This window comes from Betta splendens, chromosome 17, assembly GCF_900634795.4.
Source record: "Betta splendens chromosome 17, fBetSpl5.4, whole genome shotgun sequence".
Taxonomy (NCBI): domain Eukaryota; kingdom Metazoa; phylum Chordata; class Actinopteri; order Anabantiformes; family Osphronemidae; genus Betta; species Betta splendens.
The window spans coordinates 8,003,347-8,024,213 of NC_040897.2; the positions used below are offsets into that span (position 1 = coordinate 8,003,347).

At 50.1% G+C, this 20,867-nt stretch overlaps 1 protein-coding gene across 3 annotated transcripts in view; it reads left to right on the forward strand.

The window, feature by feature from the left end:
* The first annotated feature begins 3,318 nt into the window (after window positions 1–3,318).
* LOC114844080 (disabled homolog 1) overlaps window positions 3,319–20,867 on the forward strand; it is a 30,485-nt gene continuing 12,936 nt past the window's right edge. Inside the window, exons 1-4 of one of the 3 annotated variants that reach the window (XM_055503780.1) lie at window positions 3,319–3,533; window positions 3,647–3,724; window positions 15,247–15,828; window positions 20,455–20,594. In XM_055503780.1, coding sequence (XP_055359755.1) covers window positions 15,759–15,828; window positions 20,455–20,594 — 210 coding nt within the window. In that variant the 5' untranslated portion in view covers window positions 3,319–3,533; window positions 3,647–3,724; window positions 15,247–15,758. Of the gene's footprint in view, window positions 3,725–3,749; window positions 4,261–15,246; window positions 15,829–20,454; window positions 20,595–20,867 lie in introns of those variants that run through there. The other 2 variants (XM_055503782.1, XM_055503781.1) reach the window with 2 other exon arrangements.

Here is a 20,867-nt window from a genome sequence, read left to right on the forward strand (position 1 = left end):
AATCACGGGTAATTGCTCGGTACCTCGGACGTATGCATGACCGCTCATACGGCGCTATCGACAATGAAAATGTGCCGTGAATGCAGGGGCGAAAATAGATGCACGCTACGGAAGCTGGTGCCGCTTAGACGTTGCCAAGTCTCCACAAAAGACAACAATCAAGATATTTAGATCCACAGTAACTGGCGTGAGATTTCTGTGCACAGCCCTGTATCCAAACAGTGTAATGCAATGTAGCTGGAGTGTAAAAGCTTTTAATTAAGGAAGCAGCAGATGGGTGTGAAGCCATTACCTTTCCTCTCCAACGTGAAACTGGCACCTGTCATGGTCCATCTGCTTTATTTCCTACTCGTGATTTAGTATCAGCAGATAACAGACCCTCACACCTCGAGCTTCGGCGTGTCCTCCCGCCCCGCGGACCGACCGGGAGCTGAGACGGTTGTTTGTGATTACGTTCCTATTTTCCTCCCAGCTTTCGGCCGCTTCTTTAAATCCAGCCGCCGCGTGACCTCCCGCCGCCTGCGTGCGAAATCCAGAGAATGGAGTGAGCCTGTGCCTCGTCGAAAGTTTTTCTCCACCCAAATAGAAAAGCAGGGAATCAGATGAAGGGTTCCTATCAGGTTGTCATAGTTTGATTGGTTCAGGTTGCGTGCAGGAGATTTCCTCCACATCTCCATGACAACTGAACAGGACGACTGGTGGCTTAATCAGATCAGTGAGCCAGTATCTTGATTCTCAGACAATCAGGACGTAAACGCAGAGCCAAGCGAACGGACATGTAATCAGCTGAAGGCCCCGCCTCCAGAACCAGAACCGTGTGGAGCCTGGAGAACCTGAAGCTCTCATGACCTGCGCCCGGAGGAGAATGGCCTCCGGACCCGCGCGTGTTTGAACTACATTAGGATTAAACGCGCCACAGGAAATGAAGACACCTGGGCGACGCTGATAAAAGGAGAGCAACCTCTCATCAGTGGATGTCAAAGGTCAAATGTCATTTATCGATGTCAGGTCCCTCCCTGCCGCATTTGAATGCTAATCACTCACAGGCTGCAATGACAACGCGATTAGGCCTGATTAAAACACCCCATTAGCATAGAAATGGTGAGCGGGCCTCTGTAACTCGCTCAGTCTGCAACTCTGGACAAGTGCAGGCCACGTGGAACAGCAGGAAACCCTGACGAATCCAGTGTGTGTGTGTGTGTGTGTGTGTGTGTGCCAGACACATGTTTTCTGCCTTTTAAGTACATGTTGTGCCACATCTGTCATTGTATCCAGGGACCGGTTATCGATCAGCTTTCACTCCAAGGTTGCTCAGGGAGACTCCAGTCAACTATTCCTCCTCTGGGAGATGACTAATCATTCGCCGAGCGCAGCCGCAATTTTTGACTGCGCTAATCTCCGGATTGAACGGAGATTAAGCGCCATGTGGGGCGATGACTCCCCTCTTTGTCTTTTTTGTCTGGATGGGGATCTGCCGGCCTTATCTTATCGCTGTGCCTCGTTTCTCCGGGGCAGTTCCCCCATCGTTATCAGCACGGCTTCATCTACATGGAAATCAAAGCCTGTGCAGAAGTGGAATACGATTAAGAGGGGGGGGGGAGTCTAATCTTTCCCCTCATGATTCATGCTAATAATACACGCCAGCGACCTATGAAGTGCTGAATGACACCACTTGTCACGGCGAGGATGGCGCAAGGTGACTCCGAGAGCGCTGGGTTCACGTGGAGCTCGGGGAGCGGCCGCATGCGCGGGACTTGGTTTTGTCTTGAGGATTAGCTCTCGCCTCACAGGACACAGCTGCCCGCTGCCGCTGCTGACACTGACCTCCTTTGTTGTTGTTTGTTAATGACTAAATAGTTCAGGCCTGTTTTTTTTTTTTTTTGCATTTGCTTGCACGTCAACAAAAGGGGAGGGCGGGTTACAGAGGGGGATTAGAACTCACACAGCAGCCTCCCTCCCCAGTAAACAGTAGTACGCTGTCCTGTATGTGTGTGTGTGTGTGTGTGTGTGTGTGTGTGTGTGTGGATGTGTGTGTGGATGTAAAACACGGCACTGTCGCTGTTGACGGCCGACAGAAAGAGGAGGAAGACCGGGTCCATCTGTGAAAGCAGCGGGATTAAGCTGTGCTCAAGCCAAGAACTACATGTCAATCAACTGCTAAGTGTGTGTGTGTGTGTGTGTGTGTGTGTGTGTGTGTGTGTGTGTGTGTGTGTGTGTGTGTGTGTGTGTGTGTGTGTGTGTGTGTGTGTGTGTGTGTGTGTACACCCACGTAAACACGCTGCTCTGATCCCACCGTGGGGGAGGAAGGACCCCAACACTGTTGTTGTCATGTTTAATCCGTGGGACGACGCTCGGCAGCAACGCAACACAAAGATGTGGAGACGAACTTTTTCAAATGACATTCAGATCTTACAGCCGACACGATGTCGAATGTGCAAGACGCCGGAAAAGGCTCATTCAAGGCCCAGATGCAGCGTATGATGCTTAATGCTGACTTTCATCTGCTGGAATGTTGCAGGGCGCCCTGAACACGATCTTGTGGGTCACCCCCTTCCCCCCCTTCCTCCCACCTTCCTCACCCCCACACCTGCTGGACGCTGCTTCTTTGGGGAGCGACTTGTCACGCTGCCGGGACCCCGACTGTTCCCCCATAATGCACCAGGGCGCGCGTGCCGCCCCCCCGCGGGGGCTCGTCTGCAGCCCCTCGCGAACACGCCGGTGTGTGTGTATGTGTCGGGGGTCCTTGACCTGGATGTAGCGGCGGAGCCCGTAGGCGGGGGGTCATTACAGCCCGCGGGGCGATGTTGCAGTCATTGAAGCTGGCTCGCTCCCCTACACCTTTCACCTTAACTGGAGGGGGAAATTGAAATCAATACAGCCTATGATGAGGCGACTGGAGTGGGACATGGGGTGAGGGGAGGAGAAGAAGGGGGGGGGGGGGGGGGGGGTAGGCTGGTTAGAGGGGGGGTGATTACCCTGATGGATTGCTTTGTGGGATATTCAGAAATGAGACAGCTCCCCACTCCTTCAGGTCAGATTGGCCACGGAGGAGGCGAGGACGCACAGCAGCCGTTTGCATCTCGCGGTGCCAGACTCAGATATCATTCACTTACATCTTTGTTGTTGTGAAAAGAGGCAACTGGTCCCTCCTCCTCCCTTCAATCCTTTATTTTTCGAAAATGTTTAATCCCCTCCGTCCCCTCCCCTCCTCCACACATTCTCCCTCTAACGGATCCCCTCGCTCTCTACATTATTCTCTGTGCATTTTAATTTTTTTCCGTCACCGGGGGCCCAGTTTCCCCGCCCACTCTCCTCATTTTAGCCTGAAACTAGAATAGTGGAGCCAAGAAATAGTTAATCTCTCCGGCTGCTGCTATGATTGGCCGCTGTATGCAGCGCTTCAGCCTCCTTGAATGAGAAACAGGGGTAACCAGGCAACTTCGGTGCCGGAGAGAAGAAGAGGGGAAAAAAACAAATAGGGCTTTACGGGATTTCAGAATTATGGAAGAATTTTGAACATGTAACAAACAGAGGTGTGATGTGATTTCACCTTGTGTGTCCGGAAAATGGAATTACCAAATGGATTTTCTTAAACGCGCTCTCTCCCTCTCTCCCTCTCTCTCGCTTGCTCGTTGGGGGGAAATAGAGCGCTCAAATGAAGGGGACACAGATGTGGATTAAAACGCACAAATGGGACACTCCAGAAGGCATTCGCTGAGAAAAGGTGAGTGGCATCCCAGTTCTGAGATTCTCTATTAGCGGGAGCCTTTCTTTAAACTGCGAAACTATAGAGCTGTTTAAAGATGCGAGGCGGCTCAGCGACATGTCAAGATTTATGGATAGGATGGCCGCGGAATGGAAATGGGTTGCGGAACAGTCTGCTGTGGGTGACTGAGACAGCCACGGTCACAGATTCAATTGAATGAAACAAATACGACCGTAGACGAGTCTGTGATTAGATCAACGTCGGGGATTTGATGCCTTTGAGTGTGGACTCCTTCGCAGCGCAAACGCCGGGCGCCTGTCAAATAGCCCCGCTGTCCCATAATGAATTGCGCACGAACTGGAAACGGACATTTCGTTTGGAAATCGATTTTGACGCATATGTGCTGCACACACGCGCGCACAGTGTGTTGCCTCGCGGAATTTGAATAAAGTACCGATGTCAGCAACAGCGAGAAAGCTTTTTCTTCCCCACCACGGATGCATCGCCTCCCTCCCCACGCATTCAAATGAAGAGGTCCCTCTGCTGCAACGGCAGTAAGTCATCCTCTAACGACAGCTTGTTAACCGGCTCCGGTGCCAAGTGAAACGAGTGAATGATGACGCATATGCTGGTGCCTGTATTGATTTCTGTGCATGTTAGGAAATGCTCAGCGGGCTGCGCCGCGAGCCGAGGACCTGTGGATGGACGCTTGGATGAGAGCGCACGGCGATGCGCAGCGGCGCCGCTCCGACGCGGCAGAGCGGCGCACAGGCCGATGGGCGAGTTTTCCGGTGTCGGCTCGGGTGCGCGGGTTACCGTGGGGGCTAAAACAATCCCGTTAACTGTGGAAGCGTCCGGGCGTGGGAGGGTTCGAACTGCGTCATGGCGTGCGGTTGTCCGCCTGTCTGTGGATTTCGCTGATTGGAGACGGTTGCGTTGGAGGAGCGAGTGATGCTGAGTCTTAGAGGAAACGCTTGGATTAAACTTCACCAGTCTCTGATGTTAGAAGTTTGGTTTATTTGCAATATGTAATCATAATAACCCAACTAGCATCATTTTGTATCAATATTAATATCCACATATGCTAAAGGAGTCAGATTTGCTTTGCATCATCCTCACGAAAGCTCAGTCCTGACGACTTTTTGAATAATGTCTGTGAAATCAGCTGCTGTAGAGTTTAACCCATCTCTTTCCTGCATTTTCCACGGTTTTTAACCTCTCAAACGCCAAACCCCCCCCCTCGGGCTAAACCTGAACCCGAGCCAGCTTTACCAGTCGGTCCTGCGCCATATGTCTCCCACGACGACCCGCGTTTTCCGCTCGAGCGCTCGTGTACGGGCTGCTCCACGCCGACAAAGGCCTCCGCGACAAACAGAACGGCCCGAACGCCGCGATTCACCTGCCGTCGGCTCAAATCTGGCGCGCGAGCAGAGGTCGGCGTTGGTGACACCGGCGCCAAAGTTCGCCGGCGACTTCTGCCAGTTGGCCCAACTGGCCTTTGCTAATCTCCTTACAGAGGATGTTCTGCAACAGATCCTAAGCTGCACTCACTGGCTGGTTTGTAGGACACATGTGGTGCACACACACACACACACACACACACAAATGCACACAAACACAAACACTACAATTTCCCGTTGTCATCCCAAGACACTTTCCTGCAGTCCAGTGTGAGTTGGGGGCTTAAGATGGAGCTGAACAAAACACTAGAGAGCATTAACTCCTCCAGTAAGGACTTCTTTGTTAGGTCTCCCAGTGGAGCCAAGACACTTAATTTAGCTCCTGACAGCGAAGCAGTGAGTGGATGTGGGAACCGCAGTATCTTATCCTATTAATGCCATAATTCCTTTTCCCCTTTTGCAATTATTGTGAAACGGTGAAAGTGGTTTCAAAACTTCCTTTTCATGTTATCGCAGCGTAATTACATCAGCGCGGGAACAACGCGGCGGTTGTTTGGCGCTAGCCATGTTGTTTCCCGTCTTTTGTGCCCGGTGTATTATCACATTTGCTGTTTCCCTTCATATTATAGTGGCATTACCTCGGCTTGAACTCCCCCAAGACTTCCCCAAGTGCTCTGAGATAATGCATTTGCCAAACGGGGGCTGTGCCGACGCTAATGTAGCATCTCCACGTTGGACGTGCGGTTGCCGAAGTGGCCTGAATCTTTTATAAAACTCGACTTAATGAGCTCGCAAGTTGGCGTCGGAGCTCTCATTTCGCTGGTGGCTCCGGTCCGTTCAAGACGCGGCCCCCGGCGCCGGGCAGGAGATTGCTCTAACGCGGGGCCGCTAGCGCTAACGCGGGACCGCTAGCGCTAACGCGGGACCGCTAGCGCTAACGCGCTCCTTTCGGGGTGCGATCGACATGACAGGCGCATGTGAAGCTGCGAGTGCGACGGGAGGCTTGCGACAAGCAAACGTGTCAGGAGCAAAGACTCACACCACAAGCTGTGATAGCAGCTAAAGAAACGGAGCTCAGATCTCCCCCATGGGAGGTTTAAAGGAAGAGTTTGACATTTGGAGAGAGATTCCTATTTGCTTTCTTGCAGAGAGTCAGATAAGAGGCTCTTCACAAAAACCAAAGTGTTCAAATGACTCTTTGCTGTTTTACAGGGGTTATGAGCCAGAATAGATCTTTATACATTATATACTTGAAACCTGCTGCCTTTAGCTTCATATTTAGCGAGTGTGCTTCAATCTTCTCATCCCGCTCTCAACAATGAGGCAAATGGGCCGAAATGTTGGGTTGTTTGGCATAGAGACAATGTTTAGCTTACAGCATGAAGCAAATAAGCATCTCTCAGTATTTTTGCTGGATTTGACCTGAACTTTAAAAACTGAATGCATTTGAATGCATCCCCCACAGAATAAAAACTGGGAATGTTCAAGCTCACAGTGCAGCTCACTTGGTATTATTGAATTTCACGTTGTAATGAGAGAAACCCGAGTCACTAATTTTTGTTTGTTCCAGCAAATTCTTATTTATTGTTTCTCCCATTTAAAAATGTAATTTAGTCCATTATTCTGCAACAGTGGCAGCTCAGAGTCAGTCAGTTGAAAATGAAGCCCACCCCCCACCCCCTCACCCCCAGACAGTGTTACTGGAATCAGATGGGCCAGTGAACTGCCAGCCCATCACACCATTATTCCCATTGTGCGGCTCCGGCTGGGTGGTAATCCTCTCGCCTCGCTCTGCAACATCTGGTGAACGGGTGAGGCGTTCGCTGTCGTCCCGGCCCCCCGTGTTCAGCCGGGGCGGCCGTCGCTCCCCGCTCCGCCTCCAGAGGACCGGGCTTCCTCAATGCATCGATGACAGCGCGCCAAACCGATGATTCATTAGGACTCAATTAGCCGGGAGCCCCGGGGCGCCCCGCCATATGCCTGGAGGCCCAACGGCAGTCTGTAGCCACTCCCCCCTACTGTACTCACTACTGTACAGCCTGTACTTGTGTGACGCGTCAGGGCTGTGCAGTAGCAGTCTGAGGCCTCCTCCTCTTTTGTCGGCGGAGGAGAGATGGCGGCGCCGTCTCCAACCGCCCGGCTCCCGAGCTGGAAATGAGTCACAATGACCTTCAGCTCAACTCATGTTGCGCCAGTTGGCAGCGCATGAAATACTCATCCATCTAGTGGAGCTTGTGGCCGCCGAGCTCCAGATACTGTAAATCTTAGGAGGGAAGAGAGGCCGCGCTCCGTATCGACTTCACTTCGCTCGCCAAGACGCGGCGCGTGCCGCCGCCGATACCGATCCGCCCTCAGATCTAGTTTGTCGTCTTATCTGCACCCCCCCCCCCCCCCCCCCCCCCCCCCCCCCCCCCCCCCCCCCCCCCCCCCCCCCCCCCCCCCTCACCCCTCCTCATGCACCTCCCCCACGACCTAAAATTCACTAAAGTTCTAAGAGGGACGATGGCACGGAGCAACAAACAACATCCAACGCGGCGCATGATCGTGCAATGCTTAAGTAGAGAGATGGTAGAATGTGAGCTTCTCATTACGAACGTCCAGGACCTGAAGCCCACCGTCACTTTCAGTAGCTTCATCACCAACAGGAATGTGGAACGTGGCGTAAAAGGAATTTAATCAGACCATTGAGATGATCGATTGTCTCGCTAAAAGGCAGCCGAGACGCCGCGATCACGACTCTGTGAAGAACATAAAAGCGTCCGTCAACAACCCCCCCCCCCAGACTGATGTGACTCAACCACACAGATTTATACCTCAATCATTAGGTACAGCAGCAAAAAGCTAAATTACTTCCACAAAATATGTTTTTAGGTAAAAACATAAACCCTCTAGCGTTTGTGCAGACCCATTATGTAACTCAATATTTTTTATTGAAGCAAAAAGGTAAACTACAACCGAAGCGTGACTTTCAGCGTGTCCAAGCAATTGGACTTGGAGTAAGAAAATCTGAGCGCGTTTTTTTTTTTTTTTTTTTTTTTTTTTTTTTGCAAATCGAAAGCATAACTTTTCAATAACGCCAGAGGAGACGGGGGCGCGCACTCCAAGGCAGCGCTGCCCCAGTTGTGGGCACGTGCGACCACCCGGCTCCACCCGCCAGCGCGTTCGCCGCGTTACCCAGAAAACGCGCCGCTCGCGTCGCGTGACCCACTTTATCGCCGTCTCCTCCCCGCTCATCTGCTCGCGCGGCGGCGCGTTCATCACCTCCGAGCGGCGACGCCTCCGTCGGGACGGCGGCTCCGCGTGCGGCCGATGACTGCGGCCGCGTGGCAGCGGGCGCGTGCTGTTGTTTGTGTCCTCAAAGAATCAAACACAAGTTGAGTGTTTTCTTAGCGACGCTGTGTTTAAATATTGTGTCTGCCGCAGCACTTTTTCGGGCCCCTGGAGAAAATGGAGATGTTCTGTTGAGCCCAGAGGAGCTCGGAGGCTCGGTTCTCCCAGGGTTCCACATCCCCCGACTCGTTGTTGTTTTTCCCCTTTTATTTCAGTCACTTACAGTGTTGAATAGGAAGCATTAAGAGACGGCAAACGTTTATTCCCTCCCACACCAGTGAGTGAAGGTGTTGATTACATCTTATTTTTATTACACCCAGCGTTGCCCAGGCGGAAGTGGGTCGAGTTTACGACTGTGCTTGGAATACTTAGTGAAACCTTAGAGTCGAGCGCACTAAAAGCGACAACCCATAATGATCCAGTTGTGATCATTATCCCCCGTGTTGACTGCTAGCGCTTCTCTCACCGCTCTGCCACATGTTGCTATGCTTCAGGTAGTTAGATTACAGCACAAAGCCCCAAACCCGCTAATCAAGCAAAAATAATTGATGTTCTCTGGTGGCCTCGAAGGACGATGCCGGGTGTGATAAATATTCCCCTCTTATTAGCTGATGCGTGTCTGGGTGTTCATTTCATTTCACACGCGTTACCTTTCTTTTTTAATCAAACGTAGATGCGTCTCGCAGCAGAGCCTGCAGGAATCCGATCGCGCGTTGCGCAGCGGCACCGGTCAGCGTGACGTCGCCTGGCGAGGCCCTTTAGATCGCTTCCCGTCAGAACATCCCAGTTGGAGACCACCCTGATGTTTGGCTCTAATCAGCCGTCAAGTGTCACTTCCAGGAGGCTCCAGTCGGGCTCTCATCCAGCTTCCTCTTCGGGCTCGTTCAAAACAACGCGGTGCCGGAGAAGCGGCTCGTCGGAGGCGCAGCGGCGGCGCCAGATCCTGACCTTGCGATGCCTTTGTAATGAGAGGCGGTCGAATATTTCACTTATCATTAGCGGCATGATTAGCTGCCAATGGACTGTGCCCGGCGTGCTTAAACCCTCCCAGTCTCCAGAGTGTGATAACATATGAGACGACAACACTTTCACACCCAGTTTCACACCTCCCGCGGTTCCATACGTCGCAGCAGCCTAATCACTCATGTGAGATTAATGAGAGACGTTGAGGTGCAGTGGGAGACTCACTAATTACACCTGCACATATTGTATTGTAGCCAGGGGAATAGACGGTGTGTGTGTGTGTGTGTGTGTGTGTGTGTGTGTGTGTGTGTGTGTGTGTGTGTGTGTGTGTGTGTGTGTGTGTGTGTGTGTGTGTGTGTGTGTGTGTCTGAGCTTTATTTTAACCAGTTTTATGATACATGTGTGAGCTACAACAATAGAAAATAGAAAAAATACTGTTTTTTAAGTTCTTTGACATCTACAGTTCAGCTGCAAAGACCAAGTTGCTTCACCGCAAAATGGCACTAATTGGGAAGTTAACAAGAGTTGTAGTGTAACTTATTTGGCTTCTTTTTGTGCTTAGCTCCAACAGATGCCTGCAAACAAGTTCGGTGAGTCATGAAGGCGAAGAGCTCGTCTGGGTGCAAAGTGGTTTATATGGATACAGCTACAGCTTTGAGCGTAGAGTCTGAAAGGAAGCACAAACAAAAGCCAAAAGTGTTTCATGCAAGGAATAATAGAAAATGACCAGAGAAAGGACATCAGTCCGCAATGCATGAACTGAGCTCAGTGCTAAACATCTGGAACCAGCAGCACCTGGAGCCGGGTCCAGCTCACAGTCCACCTCGTTCCCACAGTCACGCGTCTCACAAGTTTCAGAAAGTGGCTGTGCACCGTGGCTTCAGCGCTCAACAGATGGTGTTCGTTTAGTGAGATCCTGCTCAGGAGCTGGCCCCGACTCAAAACAGAGCTTAAGGAAAGTGAGTGAGAGTCACTGGACTGTGAGTCAGCAGGTGGCCACAAAATAATTAAACTGGACACCTATAACCTTAATTGTATCATCTTTTCTGCTAAAAAAACACATAGCTCTGTATTTTTCATATAGTCAAAGCACAAAATCGCCATGTTTGGCTTTAGCAGCTTCAAAATATGTCACGTTCCATTGGTTCTGCATTCCCATTAAGTGAAGCCACTTCCCAGCGCTGTGTTTGTGCGGCGTGTCACTTCACGACAGCATCAATAAGACAGTGTGACAGTAAGTTAAAAAAAACAAAACGCTTCCCGTTCCGACATGTGCTTCCCTTCAGCTTCGTTAACTCTGTCTGGCTGCAGACTGCAGGTAATGTTCCTGCGCTCAGTGCTTTTGATCGTAGCAGAGGTTGTTTTTTTTTTTGACTGTCTGTTGTGTTTGATGGAGAGTTGTACCTCTCCTCAGTGCTGCTGAATCCAACCTGTGTCTTCCTGAGGCATGAATGAAGTCCAACCGGCAAACTGTGTTATTCAGTCAGGTTTCATAAAGTGGCTGCTCACGCACAGTATCTTAATTCTATTCATGACCCATGTGCAATTAAGGAGGACACCTTATGGCTATTTATTTAGTTCAAAGAGAATACAGAGGGAGGAAAAGCCCTAATTTTCTCATTAATTACTCTCTGCATGAAATATTGTCCAAACCAAAGTATCCGCAGCTCCTTTGTAACTCACAAAAGAAGGCCAAGGTGGGGGTGGCAGCGAAATACAACACGTTTCAACCTCTTTCACAGGCAGGAGAGAGAGGGAGACAAAGGAAAAGAGGGCAGAGGAGAACGGGTAGGGAGGAGGTGATGGAGAAGTAAGGATGAACCTGAGCAAAAACAACTTGAAGAGAGAGCGCAGGAGGCTGAATGGGGAGCGAATCAAAGCGCGAGCGACTGGCAGCGAGGTGCTGTTTGTCCAGGCCTTCTGGAGTGTGCCCAGCTCTCGCTCCCACCGAACGTGGTAAATAGCCCGTTTTAACACTCTGCTCAGACACTGGGACACGGCACAACAACAAACCAAGCATCAACAGTGAATTAAAGGCTCCTCGGGGAAGCTGCTGAGTAACACGGAGGAGGTGTTTGGGAGAGCGACGTCCACCAATTAAGTGTTGTGATAGAGGTCCAGGAGCCCCGCACGCCTCCCAGACCTGCTACATGAGGTGGGTGAAATGAGATGAATAAAGCAGGAGGCCTACCTTTGTTTTCATGCCATTGTTTACTGTCACCAGAGGGAGCGGGTGACACTTTATTAGCCTGGATGTGTCTGTTAGCGAGGCAGGAGCAGCTTGAGAGAGGCAGACTTTCAAAATAAACCCCCATTAATATTTGCGTCTCGAGAGCGCGTTCGTTCATTTGTGTCATGTTCCGCAGAGTTGAAGAGACACACACACGCACGCGCGAGCACACACGCGCTCCTCTTCGGCCCAAACTGGGGGCCGGTTATGGTAAAGGGATAATGCAGCAGCTTCGTAGGGCAGCTCTCTTCGCCCTCTTCGCTCGGCGAAGCGCTCCGAGGCCCTCGCTGACATAAATCTGCTCGGCAAAGCAACTGTGTGGCAACGCTTATTTAGTTTACCAGCCACATCTGCTGAACCTGAAGCAACGAGGCCCCCGAAAGTAAATGAGACTCCTTCAAACGCGCAAACAGAATTTTTCATTCGTATTTCGGCCTCCCCTCCTCCCCCGCCTGCACACTTGACTGTTCCGTCGTCAGAGGTCCTCCATCTTGTCAGAATGAGGTGAACTAATGGGCCGTGGCTGAACAGGCTGAGCTCAGAGGCTATCAGTTCCCCCTGGAAGGCCAGGGGGAGCGCAGGAAGGGAGGAGAAGAAAGGAGAGGCTCCTCTCATTTTTGGCTACAATATGTCAGTTCTGCCCCAGATAAATCGCTGCAGAATTCAAAAGGAAATTGCTTTTGTTTGTAGCCTGATGTTAATATAGTTTAGTTGCCCCAGTTTCTTTTGCTTCCCTTTTATGCTAATGTTTGTATTTGCACTTGGTAGATTAATAATTTCCATAGTTACTTCACCAGCTGTTATTAATGTTTTGTTTAAGCATTCTAAACAAGTAGTGGAGCGGGTCTTACTGGTCTTACTGGCCGTACTGGTCCTACTGGTCCTACTGCAAATTCTGCAGAGCAGAGGCTGAACGGAGGCTACACACGAGTCTCTGCTGCCATAGGTGACACAAGGTAACGCAGCAGGGCTATTCATAGGCGCGGTGCTGGGCCGGGTTGTGACAGCCGCGTCCCACTCCATAAGCTGCGGGGCATTCTGCAACAAAGATGACCAACGCGAGGTGCCAAAGCTGGTCTGTCGAACAAACGCTCCCCGGGCCCCCGCGGCCGTGCCAGCGTTGGCCAAGAAGCAGCGGAGGCGGCCCAGAGACGGGCCCTCCTCGCCGCTCGGCGGTCACGTGGCTTCTGCAGGGAGCGGGCTGAATGGAGGTGTAATTGGCCATATCCACTGATAGATGGCTGCTCAACCTTTGTTCCTCACCGGTGGCAGGATGCACAATATGAGGTTGATTGTGCAGTCTATTAAACAGCGGTCTCAGGAGGAGATGTTACTTATTGGAATGCTGCGGCTTAAAGGATTATTCCGATTTTTTTTTAAAATCACAGCAACTTCGCTGATTGCCCATTATTTCCCCGAGATGGTAAACAAGGTCGAAAATCAGATCACACTTAATGAATTATTTTCATGCACAAATGGTCAGGGAACTCGTTATGAATGTTCAAAATGGTAACCTTTGGTGTGCCTGCAATAGAAACAAGGAAAAAGTCTTTATTTTATTGCAAACTAATTATTGTGGCAAACAAATTAGGTTTTTTTTTAATCCTGACTCAGACATAACAAAAAGAATAATTTCATTTCTTAAAGAAGATTCAAATATCAAATCATACCAATAAACTGGAAGATGATGGCATATATGAATATTTATTTATATTTAAATGATTATTTATTGTGAAACCCTTCTTTACATCCCATGCACCTGATGTAAAGGAGCTTGAAACATCAGGCTTCCTCAGAGCACATCTGCTTTTGTCGGCTAATCTGGCTACAGGGTGAAGGTTCTGATGCAAGAAGGAAACAAACATCTCTGGAGGAGATTTGTGAAATTCATGCAGACAGGCAGCGACAAAGAGGGAGCAGCAGCGTCTCGGGGTCGACGCAGCGAGCGAAAAAAACGCGAGCGGAAGTGAAGTCGACTTCCCTGAAGGAGGGCCACGACGCGAGGTAGCAGGAAAATGAACAAATTAATAAATAAAAGGTGGCTTTTGTCGGGAGCTTTTTGACATCCCCCAAGAGTTGAGAGGAGTTGGAGGAACGAGTGATGCTCGTTAACTCTGACCCAAATCATAAGAGACACTGGGAGCTGTTAAAACACAGAGCAGATTGGGGAGTCGGGGTGACCTAGATAGCATTGGTTTTGAAAAGCAGCTGTACATCACGTTAAATCACTCTTCCGTCTAATACAATGAGGCACGTCTTCCTCGTCGGTAATGAAACGGTTCTTACTCTGAAAGGTGCTTGTGACGGGGAGCTACCTCTGCCATCGCTGACACTATAGGGCTCTGCCTGTGCTGCGTGCGGAGGGACCGGGTCTGGGCCCGGGTGACGGTACCTGTCACACCAGCACACGGAGGGCAGCACGGAGCGGCCGGCGATGGCGCCCCCGTAGGAACCTGTTGTTCGAGGGAGGGAATCGTGTCTGAAGCGTTGCTCATTCAGGCAGAACAGGGAGGTTGTCAGCCGGAGGACGAGGGGTCACAAGCTGAGCGTGCACGTACTATATATGTACAGAATAAATGGTCCAATGCTGAATACTTGCTGCTCACACCAAGGCTGGGGATTAGCTGCCTCATTCTGAAGGACGCGCTGCTTTGTCTCCTAAACTTTTGTTTGATGTGAGCAGGAAGAGACGCCAGCCACAAAATGCATTTAGATTTTGTAATATGTTCAAAAAATGACATAATCACACTGTAAGTGAATTAAAAAAGTGAATTTACACGTTTAGATGAATCAAAACAATGCAGGTTAGTTTCGCCTTGAACCATAAGTCAACTGTAGTTAATTATAGGAAAGTGAAAGACAAATTCTCTACCTGGAAATGAGGAGTCCACCACTCCTGCTTTATTAAAGCATTAAAATATGACTCTCTGATCACCACACACACTTACAATGTCACACAATGTCAAAGACAATAGCGCGTGCCCAGTGCTCGATGTGCGGCAGCTCCCTCCAGTCCCGGCCGGGCCGAAGGCCCCGTTCTCCAACAATGGCCGTCGCCATGCCAACGGAAGCGGTGCCAGCCGCGGTGCCAGCTTGGCACGGGCCCCCGTGTTAGCGGCGGATGATTCAAGGGCATTAAAGCACAATGTGGGGGGTTCCAGTTTACAGACAGTTGCGGCATAACTCCCAGCGCAGCTCCGTTTACTGCCCTCCGCCGCTTCTCCTCCCTCTCGCGCTGCTGGGAGCATTAACAATCTGCCTTCTGACAATTTGCCTCGCATGCACAGGCGAGTCGGTCACGCCTTAATGTTCCGCGTTTACTCATAAGCAGTATATAAAAAAGAAATAAACAAATAAATAAAAAAGCGTCAAGTATTCGGCCACACGTCTCCTTCAAGGATCAGTGGCGAACAGCGAGCGTTTGCTGCGACTCATTAAGGATTGATGATCCAGAAGAGATAATAACATCTTTGTTGATTTGTTAAATTGGTGCCTGCCATTTTGTATGTTAAATTAAAGTCGTAATGAGTGATCAAGGGCCACGTGTTTGTCATTTTAACGTTTCACCACCTGCAGCGTAACATTAACACTGTCATGCCTGTCGCCTTGCCTTGCAGTGCTCGCAGCCAGCGACTGTGATGAGCTGCCGGGTCGCGTCTGAAGTGCTCCACCAAAGACTAATATTCTCTCCCAACCCGCTCTGAAGAACAATACTTGATCCAATCAACGCTGCAGTCGCCCCTGGAGGGAGACACTCCTGAGCCGTAGGTGGATCCTCAGAAAAGAGCAGCGGCGGACCATGTGATACTTGACCTTCACAGAGGGACTCAGGTACACGGCAGAGGAGGAGGAATCGGATCTGAAGTCGAATCTGAAGGAGTCAGAATTCAGCCGTCATTACAGACGTTGTGGATCATGGGCCAGCGGTGACAGGGCTCATACATGTTGGAGCTTCATTTACTGAGGAGAGCCAGACGTATCACTATGGGTCTGAACGGGATCCCCTCCACCAGGGAGTGACTGCGCGAGAGACTGGACACGGGGCGTCGGGAGGATTAGCCAGCGTGCTGCGTGCTGCTAGCCCATGGTGGATCTGCTGTGAGCAGGGCAAGGGACTCAGCGGTGGAGGATGTCAGCAGAGGCCGAGCTCCAGCCGGGTGTCAAAACCAGCCAGCGAAAGGAGTCCAGGAGGATCAAAGGTTCGTGAGATGCGTCAATAGTTGTATAGATGTGGGTAAAAATGGAAACTCGTTAATTAAGTATTTCAGTGTGGGACGATCACAGCTGTGGCCTGTTTGACTGTAGCACGTGATCAGATGGGGTTAAGTGATCCTGGAGTCACTTTATCAGCCCAGGGTTCCAGATGTTGTAAAGCCCCCATCTCATGTAGCCTCAGGCTTCGGTATCACCACGATTTAGGTGTCACGGACGAGGTAATTCACACCCTGTCGCTTTGATGAACAGCACAAGTGATGTAATAGGAAGAGACATTCTCCCAACGTTCTCCGGGAGATTGAAATGGGATTGAAGTGGCTTAGAGGAGCAGAGAAGAGGACGCACAGAGGCAGAGAGAAGTGAGTCACAGGCGGCGTGAGGAAATGATGTTTTTTCATCTTCCTCGCCACTCGTCATCCTTTCTTCCTCAATTCTCCCCACACCTACTGTATAAAGCCGCTCCAGCTGGGCACACGGGCCGTAACCAGGCCGTGGGGCCGGGTCCTGCGTGGCTGTTTCACTGGCTCCGGTGCCTCGCTTAGATAAATGGCCTGGATGGAGGAGGGCCAATCGATTTGAGTTAAGTGGAAGCGGGAGAGGGGGCTATTACACATGTGGCCACGCAGCTCATGAGGGGGGGGTCTATGAGCCCCTGACTTTACCATGTTAATGACATGTGCTGCTGGGACCACTGTCACAATCAACATCAGCCTGGTTAGATCCATATAAATGGAAGTGGGCCGACGTAATAAGTGACAGTAGTGAAGATCAGGTCAATGGTACATATTCATACGAGCACTATTTGTTTTCATACATATATATGAAATATATACAGTATGGGAACAATGAGGTAATCCTGCAAATTATTTCATTCGCAAATCCCACGACAGACCACAAGCAACACTCTGTGTAAATCTGCCTTTTAATATTTCACCACCTCTCCAACCCTGTCAGCAAAGATCAGGCCCGAATCCATCCGCTCACACCGAAAGCCTGAATCTTTTAAATCTGCTTCACAAATGTTTTGAGGTTTTTCACGCCGAGACTTCGGGTCACGTGACGCGTCCCGCCATCAGCGGCGTCATCTATTTCACTTAACGCGTTGCTCAACTTTGCGTTGACCTCCTCGCCTCCATTAGCATGATTACATTTAACAATAAGCATTTAAAGCAACCGGCCACACGAGGCTTTAAATGTCAAGCAGTGGGCTGCTCTTACTTAGCTCCTACTTATATGTTGACATTTATGCATAAATTAATAATGCTGCCATGAAGCTGCTTGTACATTACTCACCCAGCCGCCGCGCGCGTTCCTCCCGACTTGTCGCACTCTAAATTCACCCATTTCTCATGGTTGAGAAGGCGAGATGCATTTAATATACTGCTCTCAAGTCTTTAAAGTAAACGCGGGGCCCAGGAGACGGCAGAACGCCAGCTAAGCTAAAGACTGGAGAGAGGATGAAACAGCTGTTGAAAACGCAACAGCATGCTGTAATTAACAATTAGTTTACTTAAAAATGAAAAATACCAGCTTCTTCCTGCTGGAGGTCACCGCTGGTTCGGTCCAAGACAAACGAAAGGCCATGTCCAACTCTGAAGACACACAGGAACCATGACTTGGTCTCCATAGCAACTGTTGCTGCTCATTTGTAATCCGTATGCACTTATTTCATAAAGACAGACAATGAAATGAGTTCGGTGCCAAAGTTGGATGAAGTGGCTTTGGCATGAGTGTCAGTTGGATGTCGAAAAAAAACACGCGCTTTTAAAGTTTGTGAATGCGTATTTGTGTTTTTGCTGAGGCTCATGAAAATGAGGCAGATGGCACGGACAGATTCTCCTTCCTCTCGCATCCATCTTCTTTACTACTGCTTAGAGTCATCAATTAGCCTTTGCAGAAATAAACAAAATAGTGAGTATTGCTCCATACAGTACAGCAGCGTCCCAGCAGGCTTTGTCCTTAGAGCCGAGTAGATGTTGTGTGATGTGTGTGTGGTCCACTGTCAAACAGGGCTACTGATGCAGGGACACAGGCAGACGCACATATCCACTCTGAGTGGTTCAGAGGTTAAGCTGCCTAGATGCCCAGATCCTCAACAAAAACTTTCTTATTGCCAAGTCCTCGTATCCGGAGGGCCGAGTCTGACTCTCCATCTGCTGCCATCTGTCCCTTCGCTGTCCTCATTCATAGTGTGCGCGACTCGGCGATCAGAGGCAGTCCCTGAAACAGTATGGAGCCGGACTATGGGTAATTGTTCTCTCTATGCTTCTGGTGCAGCGCCTGTGTGTCGTGTGGGGAGCTTTAGCATTTGATTTAGCGTGCGATTTATTCAGAGCAACAACCAATGACGAAGGGAAAGGGATCCTAACCTAGGACCTAGAGTCAAACCAGCAGGACCCCCACAGAGCAGGCATGTTGTGCCATGTGTAGTATACCCATAGACGTGGAGTAACAGCAGACAGTACTTTAGGCAGTCCCAAGTCAAACAGATTATGAGCATCAAGCTTATGGGCCCGAAATATTGTGAAGAGCATTCAACCCTGGGTAATTGTACATCCAGAAAGCCAGAGGAATGTGTGTCACCCTCTCTCACACTCACACACACACACACACACACACACACACACACACCTTCTCCCTTCCTTACAGTGTGTAACAACATGAAGCAGCGTGCCCCGCAGCTCTTTAGTTTTCAGATACAGCACACTTTGCTCGTCTTGATCCGAACCCAGAGCACGTAGTGTACGAGTTATGCCACTGTGTCGCGACTCTCATTCCGAATGCAAGGCCTACTTTTTTTTTTTTTCCTTCCTGTTTTGAGGATCCGTGCATAAAGCTCTAAATCTCTCCTGAAGTGTTATTAGGGGGGAAATGGCACGTCGTACGTAAAGAAACAAACGGCACAGAACATCTGGATGGAGCTCATCGGAGAGGGAGCTGCGCTGAATTGGACCAATGGCGTTTAAAATGCAACTGGAGCAGCATGCATTTTAGATTATATTGCAGAGCGTATGAGTCAGTAAAATTGGGATGGAATGCATAATACTGTATGAATAATCACTATAAGAGAGATGGTTTAAATCAGACGCTGCAGTAATTATCAGAGCAGGGTTTAAGCGATAGCAGCGCTGCATTTATGTCAAAGAAATGAATCCGGTTCGTGTTTTAGTGTCTGAATGTTGTTTGGTTAATGTGCAGAGACACACAGTGGCTGTATATAAGATTTGGCAAAGAAACAAGTCCGTATTACACCCAGATATGACATTCGGTTGCTTACAGACTTTAATCACTCTAAGTCACCCCCTCCCCCCTTTGGAGAGTTGTGCCCACATGAATAAGTGAGAGGGTGTGCGTGGCCAAGACAAGCTCGCAATTGAACTAGGACGTGTTTTCGCTCTACATTTCATCAAGCTTCTTTATTTTCTCCATTTCCCGATTTGCTAAAATGTTCACATTGACTATTCTTTGGAAATAGCAGTGGAGAAATGAATTCTCTCACGGAGGGCAACGCGTTGTGTTTGTGGCTGGAACAGACTAGCTCTGCTGTGATATTTACTCTACAGTCTTAGAAATGTTAAACATTTTCTTCTTAACCAGTCACTTCAATGCATCATTAGCTGTGATGTCTATGAGCTTGTGACCTAGAATTGAGTGAGCCAGGGCCCTGATAACTGTTCAACTCTCCAAGGTGCCGGTGACCTTGATTTGAAATCCTGCCGTTTCTCCTGGTGTGAATGTGACGGGAGCCCGTTGTTGCGGTTGACGAAGCCCTCGCAGGCAGGACGGTTAGTGCGGAGAGGCGCGAGGCAGCGCTGGAGGCTTGTACCCCCGTAATCTGAGCAGGGAGATGACAGCGAGCGCGGAGACAAAACGAGGAAAGGTGTCAGTGTCACGGTGGTGTCAGGGCGGCTGCAGACAGACTGACAGACAGAATAATCAGCAGAACAGTAGGTAGCGAGACGGGGAGGGCACGGCAGTGTAGAGCCTGAGGCCACACACACACACACACTCACACACACACACACACACACTCACTGGCTCCCACCACCCGCCCTGGTGGATTGTGGGTGAGCACTGGACCGAGATGATCCAGCTCAATAGCACCCATTCAAGCTGGTCTGTCGCCACCAACAGCACCCATGGGAACGGCCGGTGGGGGTCCGGCCCGATAAGCGCCCCACCTTGGCTTTTGTGTGCCCATGTCCAACGTTACCCTGTGACGGGTGATAGTAGACTGCTCTCGCCGTTCCAGTTGTACTCTCACTGGGTCCGCTGGCTTCATCCAAGCCCATTTTCAATTTCAACCTCAATTTTCTTTCGATCTTCGCTCGCTGCTGCTAATTTGCTATTCATTCAGCATTTCCTATTCCATAAATATTTATACCGAGGCTTACACACACACACATACACACACACTGGGTCTAACCCTACTTATGAGGACATTTACTGACATAATGCACTTGCTAACTCCAAACCCGCTCACAACTTAAAGTTAAAATCTTCACATGATGCTGATGCTGAAACCGCACGTGTCCTCACGAGGCAACCGAGACACGTACAATGAGTCAAGCCATGTCTCTCTCTCCTTCTGCCTTTCTCCCCATCTGCAGGTCAGGACCGCACCGAAGCGGGGCTCATTAAGCGTTTCCGTGGCGATGGCGTGCGCTACAAGGCCAAGCTTATTGGGATGGATGAGGTGACAGCGGCACGTGGGGACAAACTGTGCCAGGATGCCATGATGAAGCTAAAGGTGCAGACCAGTGTGTGTGTGTGTGTGTGTGTGTGTGTGTGTGTGTGTGTGTGTGTGTGTGTGTGTGTACGGTGGGGGGGTGCATCATTAAGCCTCTTCATTTATCTCAGTCAGATGTGGAAGAGGCACGCTCGGGCGTATCTCATTGTCTGCTCAGTGAGTCATGGGAGCTGTCTTGTCCTGTGTGTGACTCACTAAAGCTCTGGTGGAAAGAACTGACCTGATGAAACACATAATATTCCCCTCACATTATTCTGTAGCCACAGAGTTACT